Here is a 20,150-nt window from a genome sequence, read left to right as displayed (position 1 = left end):
GCTGCAATCTAACACCTGCTTACTTGGGAGCAAGTCCAGTTGAGCACAGTGGGGCTTACTTCTGAGTCGACATGCTTGACATTGCACTGTCAGTTTATTAACATTACACTAGAAAAAGAAGCTGTCAATTAATAGAGTACTTTCCATCCTTTTAAGTAGATCTTCAACAATTTAAGATCAATGGCGAATAGACAGGTTTGGGGAAACGTAAGACCTGCCTATAGGGCAAAATCCTAGGGGAAACATAACAAAATAAAGATTCTGAGTTAATCACGTTCACACAATTAATGTCATGTCTAGCTTGACCCAATTTTTGTTTCTTTTTTTTCATTGATACCCTGCATTCTTTCTCAAAAGGTTTACTCAACTTGGCTTCCATCCTTCAACAAATGGAAAGCATCCCTACAGAAACGTGATATATGTATAGCTCAGGTAGAACACGATTTCCGGTCCCTTTAAAACAAAGCCTTCAACAGGTAGGATCTGTCTATTATAGTAGTGCCTAGACCCACCGTGGGAGAGAATTATAGCTCCTACCCCTAGAATTATAGTATTGTAGAGTTCGAAGGGACCCTGTTGAGGATCATCTAGTCCAACCCTCTGCACTGCAGGAATATACAGCTGTCCCATCCTTTTTTAATTTGCTGTCAGCCCTCATTTGTCCTCCTGCTATGTAAATTTACATATATCTCTCCCTCCCTCCCCCCCAATCTCTCACAGTTTGCCTCGGGGTGCTAGTCCTACTCAGAGTAGACTCACTGAAATGAATTAAAAATCCAAATATTAATTTCAAAGGCTCTGCCCTAAGTAGGATTTAGCTGGATGTAGCCTGTTATTATGACAAAAGTATCTTACCCAAAAAGATATGCACAAACCAGTTTATCTGAGTGCAATCTTCTCAAGGTGGGAAACTCGTTTATTTATAATTGCTTAATCATATGGGACTAAATTTTATTATGTTGTAAGGACCTTTTATTAAATCTTAGAATTGTAAAGTTGGAAGGAACCCAAGGGTTATCTAGTCCAACCCACAGTGCCTATTTTAAACTATAATGTTATCTGCAAACTGGAACTGTGTGGCTTGTAGTTTGAGAGTCAGAAAGAAGTGTGTTGTACTATGTGGCATTCTTTCTCAAGAACTACAAGTTTCATAGTAGATCCTACTAATGTCGTCTAACATAGGCAGGAGGGGCCAATGGGATGTGTCAGCTAAATAGCAACAGGTGAGGGGACAATCATTATAACCACTAAGATCCCAGGGACTTTGGGAGCCAGTGCTGCTGATAGGATTTATAGACCTCAGAACATAGGGGTGTAAATGAGTTAGATCTATTTTCAGGAGTGTGTAGAAGAATAAGCACATACTCTTGGGGACAGGAGAGCATCTGATGAGCACTTGTCAGTTTTTAATAATTGTTATATGTACATGCAGTACTCTTGAAAAACTACCCATGAGCACTGTGGGCAGGGGGAGCCCAAAATGCTACATAACTCAAATGGTGGCAATACTGCTTTGTGGTTTGCAGGTTTTTCTAAATTGTTTGACCTCAAAAAATAGGAAGCCCCTTTCAAAAGCTTTGTACTATTGCAATAACATTGTCAAAAGCAAAGAGTCAAAAGTTCAGATCTGGAACCTATTTTCAGGATTCAACTCTGAAATGTGTGAAGTAATAGTAGAATGATGATTTCTGGTTCCTTTGGAAATTTAGCTGAGGGAATATATGTAAAAGAATTTTATTTTCATTATTAACTGTAATGGTATGCTCACCAGATAGAAATATATACTATATAATACAACAGGACTTTGTTGGAGAAAAAAATATCTTAATTTTGTTACAGTGTTTCCTGCCTACGCACAATGATTCTAAATAATTTTTTATATACTATGCTTGGGATCTTAACCATGCATTGCAACTTCTGTTTAGCGGGTAAGTTGAACCTTTTCTGTACTTATTGTTGGAGTGCAAACTAGCTTAGAAGAAAACTCCAATTAAGCATTTAGTTAGGATGGGCAGTAAGGAAATCTGCTGCTTTCTTGAATGAAGGTGGGTGATCCATATACAGTCAAACCTCGGTTGTCAAACGTAATCTGTTCCAGAAGCCTGATAGGCTTCTGAAATATTCGACAACCAAGTTGTGTCTTCCAATTGGTTGTAGGAGCTTCTTGCACTCAGCAGAAGCTGCAATGGACACCCAGCTTCCGAAAACCGGAGCATTTACTTCCGGGTTTTCAGAGTTCAGGAACCAAAATGTTCTGAAACGGAGGCGTTTGGGAGCCGAGGTTTGACTGTATAAACAGTTTAAAGCTTCTAAATTAACTGGACTAAATCCCAAATAAGGTGGTGAGGTCAATTGCTAATACCACCGTGGGGGAGGAAAACCCACTTATCATGTGTGCTACAGTCCCAAACCACGTCTGCTATTCAAAAAGCAAACACACACTGATATTACTTGTTTATGCTGTGTCTAGTTTGGCCCTGGATGACACAAAGAAGTTTGGCAAATGTGTGAAGTCTAAACTGGCTCCTAAGTCTTTGTATGATGGCGAAAAGTCCAATATGCCCTATTATGAAAAATTACATGGGGAATTAAACCATGTGTATCCCAGGCATGAGGGGGTAGTATTGAATAGTTGAGTCTCTTAAAGGGACAAGGTAAAACTGTATATACATGAATAGTGCCTTCTTTGTTTATTTTCCGTTCAGTGCTGTGTTGTTTTGTGTTTTGCTTTAGTATAACTGATCTAAGTGATTTTTCTTTAAAAATAGATGGAGATGCTGTGGCTCACATCTTTCCTTCATCCCCTTTAATTGAAAGTGGTTCTACCTTGAAAGTTTTTTGTAGACTGGGCAAAAAACTTTTTCCTTATAAAAATGCAAGTCATATCATCTGGACACTGAATGATGTTGTGATTGCAGAAGAAAACTACCAAATTATCAATGATTCTGTCTCTGGAGTAGTTATTCATAATTTCACTTATGGAAGAGCTCACGTTAAATGTTTTGTTGATTCTCCGGTTAAAAAGCAACACCTGGCTCACTCTGAAGTTAGATCAGGGTGTAAGTAAGCTTAAAAGTCTTGAACTGAAAATGGGTGATTTAAGCAGTTTAACAATACTTAAAAACCTTTGACAATATTTACGTAGAATGGGATCCTGGTGGGTGTAATATTTTAAAAGATATAAATTGTAAGATTTTACTGATGCCAAGTAGTTTAAAGTCTTTTTACCAAATGAAGCCGGTCATTCAAATGCCTGAGAAATGTATTGTTTTGCCTTTCTTGGTTGCAGTTCCTCCACGGCCTCCTGAAATTATTTTCTGCATCTTTTATTACAAAAGTGGCTCAACTCTTACTTGCACATGGACGTATGAGAGGAACCCTGAAACAGTCTATATTCTCACTAAACAGTAAGTGCTAAGTGGTTGGCTGCTAATGTTATGCAAAGCGTGTAGCATGTGAGTTAGATAATTGCATTTCCTCCCTTTAATCAAATGTTTATAGTTCAACTGCTTATGGATTACCCCAGTAATCTTAAATAGCTATTCATCACAAACAGGGCAGCCAACGAGATGCAAACACAGTGGCAAACTCAGAGGCCAACTCTGTCTCTATATCTGCTTGGGCAGTGCTGCTCCATGGCCTCAACCATAACCTCCAAGGTTCATTCAGCTGGTCATCTTTCAATGATACATGGAGTTGCCAAGATTTTTGGGGTCCATGGGCACACCTGGAATTCTGAAAACATGTTGTGGCCATGAAGTGGTTGCCATGAGTGTGGTGTGGCATAGTACAAATGGCTGCCATTTTTTTAATCTTCAAAGTAGCTGTGTGTGGTTACCAATACATACAAAGATCTTAAAAAAAAAAAAGTAAAAATACCCATGTAAATACACATTTTCATCCTTTTAATTTCTGTGGGAGGGAAAAACACATGGTTTAAATTTCTTCTGTTGAAATCTGTGGCACTTGAATGTTCTCAACTTTTGGTTGTCATTAAAAGCATAATTCACCTTTTACTGTTCTAAATTGTGCTCAACATATTTCAGTCCTGGATTTGATTCTAAAGTGAGCTTCTTAACCACTTCTTCCCCCAAAAATATTTACTAATTTTCTTCTTCTTCCCACCGCCTGAATTTTTCACAAACAGGATGTTAGCACTGAATGAGGAAGAAAACTGCTCAATGAAAAGGGCTTCAACATTAGTAGGCGATGAGATACAAAGCTGCTCAACCCAAAATGATTCATGTACAATATTCAATCAACCAATTTCTGCTCGGGAATATCGTGTCCGGGTGACAGCAAGAAATCGCTTGGGGGAAGCAACCTCAGAGCCTGTTTGCATAATTTCTACAAAAATTTGTAAGTTTATAAACAATTTAAAATATGAGAAAAATAGACTGTGTTTGAGCAACCAGTTTTTATTCAATACATTTTTTGCTACTGCAGAGATTAAAGAATTCCAGTGGAGTGCAGTGAACATTTTCGTAGGATAACATTTAGGGCCAGAGGCGCCAGCTTGAGTGATTGGGGCAGGGCAATGCCATGCGCATGAACATTGTGCCTCCCTCTCTAAGCTGGGAAGAAGCTTCCTGGGCTTTGGGAAGGAGTTGCCAGGCCTCTGACAGGATACTGGAGCCCTGCTGCCTCCTTACCAAAGCCGAGCGGGCTTAGGGAAGATGGTAGAAGGTCTCTTGGACCCCCTTGGAGCATTGCATCTCTCTCCCTAAGCAGATCAGAAGCTTCCTAGGCTTTGAGAAGGAGGCAACAAGCTTTAATACTTTAATACTCTTAAGTTACCAGGAACATTTAGGGTACTAGCCCAGTCTCTCTAGTACACCGACAGCACCCTGCTGAAGAATTCTATTTTGCATAAATCTACATTCCTATGTGGATTTTTTTCACTGAAAACAGTGCCTGCCTAAATAAAACTAAAGGGCAAGCTGCTTGTATATCTTGGAGAGGGAAGTTCCATAATAACAGTTGTACCTTTAAGAAGGTCCTGTCCCTCATACCTGCCAGCTCTTGCTATCACCATCTGAAAGCCAGTGTAGCGTAATGGTTCATGTGTTGGACTAGGACCTGGGAGAGCAAGATTTGGATCCCCACTCAGCCATGAAGCTCACTAAGTCACCATCTCTTAGTCTAACCTACCTCAAAGGGTTGTTGTGAGGATGAAATGGGGAGGAGGAGAACCATGTACACCACCTGAGATCCTTGGAAGATAAAGGTGGTTTATAAATTGAAATACAGTGGACCCTTGGGTTATGTACCTCTGGATACATAATCTTCGGGTTGTGAAAGCAGCAAACCCGGAAGTCTTTACCCAGGTTTCGCCACATGCACAGAAGCGCTCTATCGTGCTACGTGTGCACACAGAAGCGGCGCCTCCGGTTATGGATTTTTCAGGGTGAGCATGGACCCCCGGAATGAATTAAATCTGTATCCAGAGGGTCTACTGTAACAACAACAACAACAATCTGCCTCTACCTCCAACCCAGCTGGGTTTAATTCCAAGTGTGGCAGTGGTGTTGCATCACATTGATCTGGTTCATCAGTCCCCCTCCACCGAACAGAAGTAAATTAATTATCATTTTATAGCTGTGCTTAGAAATGAAATATAAATTCTGCAATGGGGTTCAAGTGTGTAGCCTACCCCACTCTCCATTCCAGCAGAATCTCTCTTGCTACTGCCGGTAGGATTGGTTGTAAAATCGTTAGCATTGAAAGCATGAGAGCTTTCTTTCTCAATTCCAGTGAAGCCTGATCCTCCTCAGATAACTAAAATAGGAACAGTTCCAGGGATGAAGCAAACACTAAGAGTTCATTGGGTTAAACCTCGGTATATGCCTCGAAGTGCTGAGAACAATACGAGGTGCCAAATTCGTTATAAATCCATAAAGGAAAATGGCATGGTAAGTTGAATTGTAAGTGAGTAGCAATTTTTCCAGCTCATATGACTACAGGCATGTAGCCCATGTTGGTCTCATCTTCTCAGTCCGCTCCTCCTAGCATTATTTTATGCAGTTTCATCACGTCTTTTCTTACTTGCCTTTTCTCTAAACTATAAAGTGCCAAATGCTTTAACTTTTCCTGAAAGAGTTTCCCCATTTGCTTAATCAGTTTGGTTGCCCTTTTCCGAACTTTTCCCTACACACACACACACACACACACACACACACACACGTGTGCTGTCTTTTGGTAAGCAGTTATTTTAGCCAAGAATGCATGCCAGTTTTTGGCAAGTAGAATTTACCATCTGAGCCACACTTGGGGTGGGGGGTGAGGAATGTAAGAATATGGATGCAAGTGATAACAAGAGAGACCATGGCTTTTATATTTTACCTCCTATGATATTTGCTGTAATATTTATATTTTACCTCCTATGATATTTGCTGTAACGCCAGTAATATCGCTTTGAATTTTGTTTGGTTGCTTGTCTCTAGCATTTTTGTTTTATCCTGCTATGGCTGTATGCTAATGCAATAAAGGTTTGATTGATTGATGATATTTGCTGTGTTCTTTGAAGGAAAACTGTTTTTCTATCCAATTTCCAGAAAGATTACTTCATGGAAGAAGACAGTGCAACAATTGATCTCACAAATCTGTGGGATTGTACAAACTATACTGTTGACATTCGGTGCGCTCATAATGACTCGAAGTTTTGGAGTGAGTGGAGTGCAGAAAAAATGGGAGCAACAGAAGAACAAGGTAAGCAAAAATGCTGATACAGTTTGATGCTGTTGCTAAGTTTTATGTTTACAGAACCTAAAAAAACATCAGTTTATGTTAATTCAGTTTATTATTATTTTTGTTATTGTTATTATTATATATCCAAGACTAATTCCATCTCTAGGGAATCCACAGTGAATGTTTATACTGTACTGTATATGTTAAATAGGATAGGCAGTGAAGGGGTATCTGTCAGGCAGGGCTATCTCACGCTGTTATATTGGTGATATCATTCATTGTTGTTGTTGGTATTCTGTTGGGAGCTGCCCAGGGTGGCTGGGGGAACCCAGTCAGATAGGCGGGGTATAAATAATAATAATAATTCAGTATTAGTATTGGATATTGCTGCTGTTTCCAGTCATTTACTCTTGAATATGGCTAGAGCTGTGCTTCCCAACATGGGGGACATGCCCCACGGGGGGCAATTTCATTTTTAAGGGGGGCAAATGAATGGCCTTTTAGGTTTCCTCCACATGAATAGGAGTTCACTTTTTGAATAATAAGAACCATATGTCACGGGGCGGGAGGGACCAGGATTTTAGAGATGCTTAGGTGGGGCATGGCCAAAAAACCCACGTTTGGGAACCACTGGTCTAGAGGGAAAGTGTATGTGTTTAGTGTTGCCAGCTTATCATGGTGTTCCAGCACCCAGTTGCTAGGGGAGTTGTTCACAGACAGCCTCCCCAGTTTTGGATAACAGCAAAGAACTAGTTGTTATGTGTTCTATTCTTGTGCTATTCTTGAATATCCACTTGCTGCAGGATGAGAATATGATACTAACTAGCTTTTTAGCAGCATAGAAGTGGCTCTCTTGGTGGGCTATAGGAGTAGTCTGTTCATGCCTTTTATTTCTTTATTTTTAATTATGATGTATTAATTTTGATAGCTCCCTTGAAAGTAGACTTGTGGCGAGTACTTGAATCGCATCAGCCCACTGGAAGAAGAACTGTGCACCTTTTGTGGAAGGTAAAAAAAATTGACACTTGAGATTCTGGGTTGTTTTTTTTGGTTTAGTATTTGAATGGTGAATGTGCTATCAGGTTTGATTATTTCTGATACAACTCAGTAGCCTATATACTATGTTAATTGGTATTTTTCATGTTTGAGATGAGTCACTACGTACTTTTTATCACTCTAACTCGTATGCATATACATGCCATTGCACTGGCAAACACCTCTGTCATTTTGATTACTCTGATTTCTGAATAGACTTTCCCAGTGATGCTTTGTTTTTAGCAGCAAACATCTCTCTGAGAAAAAAACCTGTTTTGCTGAATTCTGTGAAGGAATTATTTGTTTTCATGAATAAAGGTGGATTATCTAAGGTGGTGTCCATATTAGTTTACTAGGATACTATTCAGGAGAGACGGGCATGGGAAATGTATGTGTGTGTATGAACTTTTTAAAATCAGGCGTTGGAAAAATATGGTCCATGCTTTGGTTCATGAGATTCTTCAGTGTAGCTTGCAATATCATACAGAAGTCTTAAGAATCCAGGCTGCTGGTGGTGTTGTTCCCCCCCCCCCAATGGTTGCATAAATGTTTGGGAGAAAAATTGCCAAAAGCAGAAGCAAGTGGCAGGATAGTGGTCAGGACTCAAAATCAGTTGGTCTTATACACTCTGCAACTTCCTACAGTAGTTTATGGGAGTGCACACATGTTGTAGTGGTGTTGCAACTCTGCAGAGATTGTGTGAAGCCCCAGATTGTACAAAGCAGTACATCTGTGTGAGGCCATTGCGCTGCTCCAAGTGTCCCCAGCTTTGGAGTTGGGAAAGGTGGCTACTGGAGGACAAGCCTGCGATTCTACTGCTTGGATTGTGGTGCCCTGACCATGGAGCATCCTCCCAAGGGCAGTTTGACTGGCACCTACATAGCTCTCCTTTAGGCTCTGGGAAAAGATTTTACTATCTCGTGCCTTCCCTCCTGTTGATGCTTTCTGTAAAGTTTCAATTTTTCTGTGAAACACCTTTAACAATGAATTGGAAAGGTAATATACAAATGTATTAAATGAAATAATTTGCACAATTAGGGTGACTGCAGACAAAAATCCACAATAGCACACATTGCCACTGATGTATGTTAAAGTCCTACACGGAAGCGCCGTTTCCTATAAGCCAGGCAATCGGCACTAGGTTGTAAACTTGCCTGGAGATGTTTATGTATTTATCCTGAAAATGTCTGAGCTCCCCTTGAGAATAAGTTTCTAGGGTGTTGCATGATAGAAATAAATAAAATACATTAAAATATAAACAGTAAAATAAGGAAAAACAAAAAACTGGAGTGTTAGTATGGCTCACAAAGTAGCACAGAATTGGTGGAAAGTATTTTTTTTATGCAGAGTAGTAGGTATTGTGGCATATATAGGCATACCATTTATTTATTCCCTTGATATTGAAAGCAACCTGCTAGTGCATTATTGCAAAATTCATGTCAATCTGATGAAGTAGATATGCAATGATTGGATTGGAGATCATTAAGCTGAGAAACAGCAGCTTGCCCTTGCTTCCTGAGAGTAATGGAAATAAGAACAGTAAATAAATTTGTAATGATTTGCTGACCTATTAAGTGAATCAAGACCGCAAGGTACAGTGCAAAAGCACTTGCTGTAAACTTCCTGTAAGCAAAAGATGGAAATAAATTTCAAGACTGTCAGGACTGGTCCAGATTTAACAGTGCAATCCTTTACAGTACATGTAAACTCAAGTGTGTATGGATTGCAAACTTATTGGATAACCAACTTTTCAAAACTGGTTGGCATAGTTCAAAGCTGTCTGATTCCATGAGAAGTATATGTGTATATGTATAGAGGGAGAGAGAGGATCCCATCTCTGTCCTTTTCGGTGTGTGTATGTGTGACTTGCATTTTAGTTTTTATGCAATGTATGTGATCCTATACATGTTTGCTCAGCAGTCCCATTGTGTTCAGCACTGCTTTCTCAGGTTAATGCACACAAGTCTTTAAGAGTCGTATCTTCTTCAATTGCTATGCTGTCCTATTTTGCTTTGTTTTTTAACAGAAACATGAAGAATTCCCATCTTCTGGAAGAATAGATAGCTACAGAATAAAGTATTTTACAAAAACCAATCCTCCTTTTGAAAAAACTGTCAACGCTAAAAATAATTCCAGTAATTTCGGATTGACAGGGGAAGCCTATTTGATCAGTGTTGTTGCTCATAATATAGCTGGAGATTCTCCTGAGGCTGTTTTGAAAATTCCATCAATACATGAAGAAAGCATGAGTGAGTTTATGCGATCAAAATGTGTGATTTTTTTAAATGTAGTAATAGGTCACTGTGGTTTGGGTGTTGATATGTGTCATTGTGTTTGTAAATGTGTATCCCCTTTCAGATTTTCTTTAAAATACAATTACATGGTTGCAGCATTTGCTTGCAAAAGAGCAAAACAGCAAATACTTAGTTATGGAGCCTACATCCAAAACAAAAATGTCTTAAATAGCCACCTAAATATCAAGACTTATCTGATACTGAGTAAGCAGTATTACTTTAGTGCAGGTAGAATTAAGAAAACGGGACTTCTAATCCAAGACCTCTCTTTCCACTTGAATCCCTGTCTGCAAGGATATTGCTATGCAGTCTCACTGCTTATTCATTGTGTATTTAATTTTGCATCCTATACTGTATTGATAAAATGTAGACTGTACTGGAGTACTGCTTCTCAGAGTACCTTGTTTTCTGTAGGGGATCATGTTAAAAGGTTTTCTTAGAAAGGATTGCTATTGCTACATACCTTTCTGCTTCCTTCTGTCTTCTGTTTTCAAATATTTTATTAATCACAATAATATTCAGTTGAACTGCTGAAGTCTGCTTAAGTCAACATTCCTGCTAATGTCAGCAATCATTCTCTTAGATCTCCAAAGGATTCTTAGCTTGAATACTTCTGCTTTAAAGGAGCACTTGTTTTTGGAATGGGAAACTTCAGAGTTAGAAATAAATGAATACATTATAGAATGGTATAATGAATTGCAGACAGATCCATACAACAGATCTTGGGAATACATAACAAATGTCACAAACTGGACATTTCCAAAAGGTAAGGGTTCTGGAGACAATCTTTTAAATCCAATGTATTTAATTCTGTATCTTCACTCCCCATTTTTTCTATCTAAAGATAATAATAATAATAATAATAATAATAATAATAATAATAATAATAATAATAATAATTTATTTATACCCTGCCCATCTGGCTGAGTTTCCCCAGCCACTCTGGGCAGCTCCCAATCGAGTGTTAAAACAATACAGCATTATGTTGAGACAGTTTCCAGTTGGGTATTTATTTATGTACTTTTGCGTTTGGTTGCATGTTAGCAAATATCTCTGAGTGGTAAGCACATGGTTGCAATGCTGTTCTTCACTGCTAAAGTCCTCTAGAATAGCCTATGCTGAAATTGCTTGAGCTATTTCAGATTATTGGTTTTGAAAATTTGGACTATTCTGATAGGGACAGACAGAAGGGAGTGGATTTCTGTCACATGAAGGTCTTTATACTACTGTGCAGCCTTATTTCCTTGGCTGCCAGCAATACATAATATCTATTGGAGAAAAACTCCACAAGTTGGAAACACATTTATTTACTTCTAGTGTTTATATCCCATCTAGTGATGGTGCTTTGTTTTAATGTAAACTCCTCAAAACAGTCCAGTTCCATTTCTGTATTGGCATAAAAAGTCGGGTTATCAGCTGTTCCAGGAGTCGTTTTTCAGAAAGAAAAAGTCTAAAAATAGCTATTACTGCATTTATATTGGTTTTATCCTACATAAAAATTGGGCCTTGCAGGTTTCTTAGTCTATACTGCTTTTCAATATAGCAAGGAAAATATGTCATAAAGGAAAGGTCCTAAGTTTGTAAAGTCCTGATTCTGGGATGTGGCTTTTCTGTTACTTCTGTGTGAATGAATGTTATGTTCTGTTTTATGTTCTGTTCTGTTCTGTTACGTTACGTTACGTTACGTTACGTTATGTTATGTTATGTTATGTGTAATTAAAAGTCTTGCTGCACATCTTGAAAGAGCAGTAACATTCTGTGCATCTTGTTTCCCCTCCCTCCAGGAACCTTCAATCCCTATATATGTTACAACATTTCAGTGTATCCCTTACATAAAGGTGAAGTAAAAGTGCCGAGTTCCACCAGAACCTACTTTCAAGAAGGAAGTACGTATAAATGACTGCCTCTGTGGCAAATATCAGTCTCCCTTAATCCTATCTGAATAAGTCAGCTTTGAATCTGGTGGTTCCTCTGCTTTGGGTTCTGCCTTCCTACGACTACCTCCAATAGGATTGTTCTGTTAAATATGTAAAACTGTATTAGTTATTTAGAAACTTGTTTTTCTACATTGCTCTGCATTTTGCAACACCGAACATCATTCACGACATCATTTCTTTTATTGAAGTTTTGTTGTCTGTATTTTCCTACATCATTTAGGCCCGATCCGAGGTCCTGCTGCTGTGGTAAAATATTTTGATAAAAGTGAAGCTGCCATAACGTGGGAGGAAATTAAAAAAGCAGAGAGACGTGGTGATATTATTAACTACACTATATTTTACAAAGCTGATGGTGGAAAAGAATTGGGTACGTATACACATAAGAGGCAGAAAGTTAGAAGGCTGTCATAATACCACTTCTTAGCAGTGTTTGACTGTAGTGCTATTCTTTAGTCTCAGGTGGCCTCCATATGTTGGCATGGATTGTTGGTAAGGAAAGGAACAACTGAAAAATTTGGAAGCTTTCTGTTTGTAATCCAACACGTTTGCCTTGGTACAACTGCCAGGGAAAATGGCACATGTGATTTGGTGTGGAGGCAGAATGCTACCTGCTGTCTCACACCCATCCCTGGACCTTCCAAACATATCATGCAGGGTTAATGTTGTTTTGTTAGTGCTTGGAACAGGAGCCAACCACTTAATTCTTTTCCTGTCTTTTAAATGGCTCTTTGTTTCCTTTGGTTTGTCTGTTCTCAAACCTGGTGCCAAACTTAGTTTTGTCAACAAGTTTGTTATTACATGTGGGGAATTCATTTTTTGTTTTTGTTTTTCTGGCTTACTGTGACATAGTTTGAAAACCTTTGCTGAAGAAAGTTTGGCTACACCCACTACTGTGTGTGCTATATGACTATAAAATGCTGAGGCTTGGGGCTGCCAGTCCTCCAGCCCCATATTTCCAGTGGGGGAAGAAAAAGAGTGTTTGTGATTACTTCTCAACTCCTGAAACACAAACCTCAAGAAGCCTGAATTGCACCACGAAGCTGTTTCTATCTGCATCGCTCCTCTTAGGGGGCATGAATGCACTGCAGTATTTTGTTGCAGATTCCACTCTCTCTCTCTAATAAAATATCATTTTACATTTTGTCACATGCGTCATTGCTGTCCATTTTGCTGAGCAGCAGCATCTCATAACTCTTGGTAGTAAAAAAAAAAAATCTGTTTACTTTTGTACAGTGGTGCCTCGCAAGACGAAAAGAATCTGTTCCGCGATTCTCTTCGTCTAGCGGTTTTTTCGTCTTGCGAAGCAACCCTATTAGCGGCTAAGCGGATTAGCGCTATTAGCGGTTTAGCGGCTTAGCGGCTATTAAAGGATTAGCAGCTAAGCTGCTAAAAGGCTATTAGTGGCTTAGAAAAAGGGGGGGAAAGCGGGGAAAAAATCGCAAGACTAGCAAGATGTTTCGTCTTGCGAAGCAAGCCCCTAGGGAAACTCGTCTTGCGAAGCAACTCAGAAACGGAAAACCCTTTCGTCTAGCGGGTTTTCCGTCTTGCGAGGCAGTCGTCTTGCGGGGCACCACTGTATGGCTCTTGAAGATCCTTCAGGCTTAAAAGAATTTCATATATACTAGACCAGATGAACATTTAACCCTAAATTTGTGTCTTATTAGGAGAAACAGTGAATGCTGATGTGCTAGAATACCGCCTTAAATCCTTGCAAGCTAACACCAAGTACACAGCTCATGTTATGGCAAGCACCATGGCTGGAGGAACCAATGGAACAGAGCTAGATTTCATCACCCATAAACTTAGTAAGTTACTCAGTGCAAATAATTTTCTATTCATGGGTCGCTTTTTAATGTGTGTTGAACTGGGCCTCAGAAAGGGTAGCCTATTTCTCCAGCACTGTTATAACACAAAGTGAAATCCAGGAAACCTTAATTCTGTTGATTGAAAGAATGTACAGTTGACATAAACTCACAGAAAGGGTGCACTTCCAACTTGTGATTGTACGTAATCTCACTTTTTTTCCATTATACATGTAAGAATGTTCTTACAGGCCACTCCTCTAGTGCTGAGGTTATTACCTCCTTGAAATACACATGCCCTGCTGCGTTGCTCCTAGCTTAGTAGTACTAAATCAGGTCACAACTGTATGGACAGGGCACTGTGCTGAAGGCTTTCTGGGGAGGATATGCAGTATCATGACAGGAAGCTTGTTATGTACTGAGTTGAATAGGATCCAAAATGTAGCAGTCTGATTGGTCCCAGAACAATAGGATTCAGAATGCAGCAGTCTGATTGGTCCTAGAACAATGCAGCAGTATGATTGGTCTGCAGGAGCCACCCAATCCAGCTCCAGATGGAAGTAAATCCACAACCTGATTGGCCTACAGGAGAATTCTGGAATTAGCCAATCATGTGCAGCCCATTGTGTAAATAATGTATATAAAGAAGATACTTTGAGGGGACTTTCATTCCTCCTCACCACGAGCTGAATAAGGAGCATGAAATCCACTCTCGACTCTGAGTATATTTCACTGGCGACGAAGGTGGGATCCCGCTAAGCTGACCGGGACACACACAGCTGCTACACACAAACAGCCTCCCCCCCCCCCCCGCTGTGTGACACCCATGTAGTTGCATTCTACAGCAGCCATCTATGTGGTTCAGTATATATGTCAAAAGTGCAACAAGAAGATGCACCACAAGTCCTTTGATGGAATTTCTTTCTTTCTTTTTCTTACTGGGGACCTCTCTACAAGATTGTAGCCCCTTCTCCCCTTTTTAAGTGCTAAAATATAGTATAGTTCAGTAAACAGGAGTAAGTCCCATTGAACTCATTGGCGCTTACTTTTGAGATAACCTAAAATTCTTGGATGTTTGTATTTTGAAGTCATTTTGCCCTTCCTCTTTCCCCTCCTAGGTGAGACAGATATTATTCTTCTGTTTGTCATTGTTGGATTTTTCATGCTATGCTTAACAACTGTTGGGTTATTGTGGGTTCTGAAAAGATGCACGTGAGTAAATGTTTGCATAAGTCTTTTTATATGGGTGAAAACGAGGCATTGTAGTAAATGGAAGCATAGTTTTTTAAAAAAGTTTCTTGCTTGTTAAATATGTGTCTGAAAAACAAACCTCTACAAAGGAAAGGCAGAGCCACTCCCTGAGCTGAAAAATCATATTACTGAATTATGGCAAGTTACATAAATTAAAAACTTATTATGACGGAGGAAAAGGGGCTTGATTTTAACTTAGTTTAAATGGTTTTTCTTGTTAATAGGTGTCAATAAATACCTGTATTAGATGGGTAAATTTTGTTTTGGCAGGTTGAAAAAGATTTGCTGGCCTGAAATCCCACATCCGGTACTACCAAGTTTTCCCAATGGATTTCAGGTAATGAATAATTTTTGCTGATCCGGTGTGATAATTTGTTTGAAAATAGAAGAAAAATAATATCTAATAGATGTGTGCGGTGGCCAGGGCTGTCCCTGATCATTACACTGCCCTGCAACCTGACTTCCCTTGTGGGCATGCACGAGACTTCGCTTTGCTCTGCGCTCCCTTTCATGCTTCTGTTTCCTCCTGCCCTTCCCCTCCACCAAACTACTACTTGCCCGCCCTCTCCATTAGGCAATAGCAGTTCCCAGTAGCAGCTGTTGCTGGCTGATGACTTGCAAAGGCAAGCAACAGACACTTGCCCTTTTTGCTTGAAGAGTGGAAAGTAGAACTGTGGCCAGTGGTAGAGGGAAGAGAGGGGGCTACTTCTTCCAGGAGTCCCCTCTTTGTTCCTCTTCCTGCAATACTGAGGATAATGCTTAACTTACAGGGTGGTTGCAAGGATTACTAGGATAGTGTATGTGAAGTGCTTTAAACATTCATAAAAGTATGGTTATCATTTCTCTCTTTCTGACTGGCCTATGGCTAGGGTGGCTAACCTGTGAGCCTGATTCAGCTGGCAAAGCCACAGGTAGTCTTTCGTTCTGATCTGGAGTTACTGCATGATCGTTAGAGATCACTTTCTACAGAAGAGTGTTATTTAATTCCAGGCTTTTAGAGAGACCATTCTGTGCAAAGTAAAAGGCAGAATTTCCAGCAACCCCAGCCCCCCCGGCAAATGGAATGGGGTGGGCTCATGCACATGCATTGACCATGCTTACTTGCTGGACTGTGGCCCTCATAAAGGGATGGGTAAATTTTTCCAATCTTAGATTCAGTTCTCTACATTTCTTTAGAGCAATTTGCAATAAAAAAATAATTTAAAAACCTCATGAAGATTAGTCAACATTTCATTGTGAATTTCCCCTAATAAACTCATTGTTGTAAGCAGTTCTGAATAATATACACATTTTTGTAAGCAATTTCCCCAATATAATGCATTTTTGCATATTATATTCAACAATGTGTGCATTTTTATGCACACTTTACCCTAGTACAGTCATACCTCATGTTACGTTTGCTTCAGGTTGTGTGTTTTCAGGTTGCGTCCCGCGGCGACCCGGAAGTACCGGAAAGGGTTACTTCCGGGTTTCGCCGCTTGTGCATGCGCAGACGTGCAAAATGACGTCACGCGCATGCGCAGAAGTGCCGAATCATGACCTGCGCATGCGCAGATGCGGGTTGCATTCTTTTCAGGTTGCGAACGGGCCTCCGAAATGGATCCCATTCTCAACCAGAGGTACCACTGTATATGCATTTTTGTACACATTACTTGACTAGAAAACTGCATTGCAAAATTTGGACAAGTGTGAATTTCTAAGGACATCTGTGTATTTGTTTGAGAAATGTGAACTGGGTAGCTTCTCATTAAAATGTAAACAAAATTGAATTTGATTCCAGCCTTTCCCTGAGAGAGGTGATTCTAGGGTCAAAAAAGGTTAGTCAGGCTGGACTAGGGCATATTATAGTGGGGTTGAGAACTCAAGTGGATGGAAAATGTCACCAGGCAGCATCTGCTCCTTAGAATGAAGGAGGACAGAACAGACTTGTTAATGAGACCTTTCCTTTTTGCTTCCATGGTATTGATTATTAGCAAGCAGGCTGCACTCATATTACTTTGAGGATCATTCAAAGAATGTGAGATTATGAGTGTAACAGATGGACAGTTGCTCATCTGCAGGCTTACTTGTAGTTCATTTGCAAGATTCCAAAAGGGAAGGACTCATTGGAGGAAATTACACTTTCAAAGTTTCTGCAAATTTTGGAGACTTAATCATTTTTTTCCTGTTAGTAAAGACCCAAGAGGAACTTAATTACTTAACTTTACATCCTCTTTCTTTCTCTTTTTCCCCTCCCAGGAGAAGACAATGCTGAGAAACTCACCCTCTGAGAATGAGACACTCAGTGTTTTGAGGGTAGATCCTTGTGGAAAGGATCATGATGAATTACACTCGCTGACCCTTGAAACCTGGTTGAACCAGACTGATGTTGCCTCAGACTTCTTGATGGCCAACCATGAGATTTTGTGCAGTGAAGAACATGAAGCTATAGTACCTCTTGCACAATCAACCTCTTTGGGGCATGATTTCAGGAATCCACCAATTCCAGCTCCAAAAGTGGATTCTAGAGATTATGGAGATGACGAAGTTCAAGATCAGCCAGAGTTGAAGGAGAAAACTGAGTTCAACCTATATTTGAAAAACTCTGTCCATACAAGAGAGTTCTTAGGGCAAAATACAGAAGGAACAAAAGGCCAACCAGTTTTTGTAACAGGACAGTGTTATGTGGCACTGGATGCAGTTAAACTGTTCTCAAAGCCCTGTTCAGAGTAATTTAATGGAGCATGAGACTCTAAATCTCAGGGTCAGGGGTTTGAGTACCACGTTGGCCATTGCAGGGAGTTGGACTAGATAGCCCTCGTCTTTTCCAGTTCTACAGTTCTATGATTCACTGAAAGAAGCATGATGCTGCTGCTGCTGCCTGAGTCAAGGAGAGTGTTGCAGACTCTGTTTAGCTGTGACCATTATTTAGGACATGAAGTTCTCCATCCTATTTTCAATTGGCATCAGGCATTTGATGGCTTTCCATGGTCCACTGTTCATTAGCAAAAACGAAGTAGTGTAATTCATATGGAGGCACTATATTTCTCCCCCACACCCTCTACCCAAAGAAAGAATGATCAGAGATGGAGGGGGTGGCGATCTCTCTGCATCCCACACCTCTGTGGCCATCAGAATGTAGGGAGAGAGTCAACTGGGAAGCTTTGACACCAGAGGATTGAAAACATATTTTAAAAAATGCTCACAATCCTCAAAGTGTTCTAGAATACCAGAGCACCTTTTTAAAACCCTCTAATGATTTTATTCCTAATATTTCATACCTACCTGGTAAGCATGGGAGCATAGCTGCATAGGCAGGGGGAGGGAATCAAAGCATGTAATTGAAAAGTTAAATGGAATTTCCTTCGAAGGAAACAATAATAAACATGGGGCTGTATCCCACAAGGTCATACTCAGCATAGATCTATTGAAGTCAAAAGACTTAAGTTTCAGTGGGTCTCCTCTGGGTATGACTTTAAAATACAATGGGTTGTATACAACCAAGTAAAAAGAAAAGTAAAAGCATTAAGGACAAAGTTCCTTAGGCAAAAATCCTATTCAAGTGACTGATATGGTACCCTATTTGGATAGATAACCAAAATGTACATAGTACAAATATTCCATGGTTTCAATCTACCTTACTGTGGAGTCATATGTTACTTGGTTTGCATATAGGTAAATGAAAAAAAATATGCATTCCACTCCCATTGCACATTGGATGTTTGAATCTCATGTACCTTCTCATATGGGAAGACTTGTCAGGTTTGGCAATGTTTTTAGCCGAAGAATTTGAAAACTAGCCAAGTTGTGGTTTCAGCCTTACCCGTAGGTAGGGGAATCATGAGAGCAATCCACCTTCACTCAGCTTACTTGTTCATTTGCAGCTATTTGGCATTATTGGCATCGTGGGCCGGGGCGGGAGAGTGCTAGAGTTCTGTCTAGTCAAGTTGAGTGGGATCAATTCCAATCTGTTACCTCCGAGGATGTGGACAGGCTGCTTGGACGAGTGAAACCAACCACCTGTCTCCTGGATCCTTGCCCATCCTGGCTTATAAAAGCTAGCCGGGAAGGACTGGGCAATGGGCTTCGTGGGGTGGTGAATGCTTCCCTCCGTGAGGGAGCCTTCCCAGACCCGCTGAAAGAGGCGGTTATTAAACCGCTTCTTAAAAAACCATCTTTAGATGCGGCCACGATGGCCAACTATCGCCCAGTCTCAAATCTTCCATTCCTGGGCAAGGTGATTGAGCGAGCGGTTGCCGAACAACTCCAGGCACGCCTGGAAGAAGCGGACCATTTGGATCCCTTCCAGTCGGGATTCAGGCCTCATCATGGGACTGAAACTGCCTTGGTCGCACTGGTTGATGATCTCCGGCGGGCTAGGGACAAAGGTGAGAGCTGTTTCCTAGTTCTGCTGGATCTCTCAGCGGCGTTTGATACCATCGACCATAGCATCCTTCTGGACCGTCTTGGGCTGGGAGCTGGGGGCACTGTTATACAGTGGTTCCGCTCCTTCCTCCTGGGCCGTGTTCAGAAAGTGGTGGTGGGGGATGAGTGTTCAGACCCCTGGGCTCTCACTTGTGGGGTGCCTCAGGGTTCTGTCCTCTCCCCCATGCTTTTCAACATTTACATGCAGCCGCTGGGAGAGATCATCAGGAGGTTTGGGCTGGGTGTTCATCAGTATGCGGATGATACCCAGCTCTACCTCTCTTTTAAATCAGAACCAGTGAAGGCGGTGAAGGTCCTGTGTGAGTGTCTGGAGGCGGTTGGAGGATGGATGGCGGCTAACAGATTGAGGTTGAATCCTGACAAGACAGAAGTACTGTTTTTGGGGGACAGGAGGCGGGCAGGTGTGGAGGATTCCCTGGTCCTGAATGGGGTAACTGTGCCCCTGAAGGACCAGGTGCGCAGCCTGGGAGTCATTTTGGACTCACAGCTGTCCATGGAGGCACAGGTCAAATCCGTGTCCAGGGCAGCTGTTTACCAGCTCCATCTGGTACGTAGGCTGAGACCCTATCTGCCTGCGGACTGTCTCGCCAGAGTGGTACATGCTCTGGTTATCTCCCGCTTGGACTACTGCAATGCACTCTACGTGGGGCTACCTTTGAAGGTGACTCGGAAACTACAACTAATCCAGAATGCGGCAGCTAGACTGGTGACTGGGAGCG

The 20,150-nt window shown here is 40.8% G+C and overlaps 1 protein-coding gene across 5 annotated transcripts; it reads left to right on the top strand.

The window, feature by feature from the left end:
- The first annotated feature begins 335 nt into the window (after positions 1 to 335).
- LOC114606453 (interleukin-31 receptor subunit alpha-like) lies at positions 336 to 18,880 on the top strand. Of its 5 annotated transcripts, none has more exons than XM_077936367.1 (16): positions 336 to 476; positions 1,840 to 1,928; positions 2,769 to 3,059; positions 3,290 to 3,407; positions 4,148 to 4,359; positions 5,755 to 5,912; positions 6,555 to 6,708; positions 7,616 to 7,695; positions 9,749 to 9,971; positions 10,600 to 10,782; positions 11,801 to 11,902; positions 12,174 to 12,320; positions 13,618 to 13,758; positions 14,874 to 14,967; positions 15,277 to 15,343; positions 17,245 to 18,880. In XM_077936367.1, the coding sequence occupies exons 2-16, from the start codon at positions 1,859 to 1,861 to the stop codon at positions 17,716 to 17,718; spliced, it is 2,514 nt and encodes an 837-aa protein (XP_077792493.1). In that variant the 5' UTR covers positions 336 to 476; positions 1,840 to 1,858; the 3' UTR covers positions 17,719 to 18,880. The 5 variants fall into 5 exon arrangements, with proteins under 5 accessions (XP_077792493.1, XP_077792497.1, XP_077792495.1 ...); XM_077936368.1 differs by having other exon boundaries at positions 342 to 432; XM_077936369.1 differs by lacking the exon at positions 2,769 to 3,059 and having other exon boundaries at positions 337 to 476.
- The last annotated feature ends 1,270 nt before the right edge of the window (positions 18,881 to 20,150 follow it).

Source organism: Podarcis muralis, chromosome 11 (genome assembly GCF_964188315.1).
Source record: "Podarcis muralis chromosome 11, rPodMur119.hap1.1, whole genome shotgun sequence".
Taxonomy (NCBI): Eukaryota; Metazoa; Chordata; class Lepidosauria; order Squamata; family Lacertidae; genus Podarcis; species Podarcis muralis.
This window is presented reverse-complemented; position numbering and strand designations above follow the sequence as displayed.

Bases quoted from the DNA above. Each gene is read 5' to 3' on its own strand.
- LOC114606453 (XM_077936367.1), top strand. From the start codon at position 1,859: ATGATTCTAAATAATTTTTTATATACTATGCTTGGGATCTTAACCATG. The intron at 7,696-9,748 runs GTAAAAAAAATT...GTTTTTTAACAG, and splicing joins CTGTGCACCTTTTGTGGAAG to AAACATGAAGAATTCCCATC. The intron at 14,968-15,276 runs GTGAGTAAATGT...TTGTTTTGGCAG, and splicing joins TGGGTTCTGAAAAGATGCAC to GTTGAAAAAGATTTGCTGGC.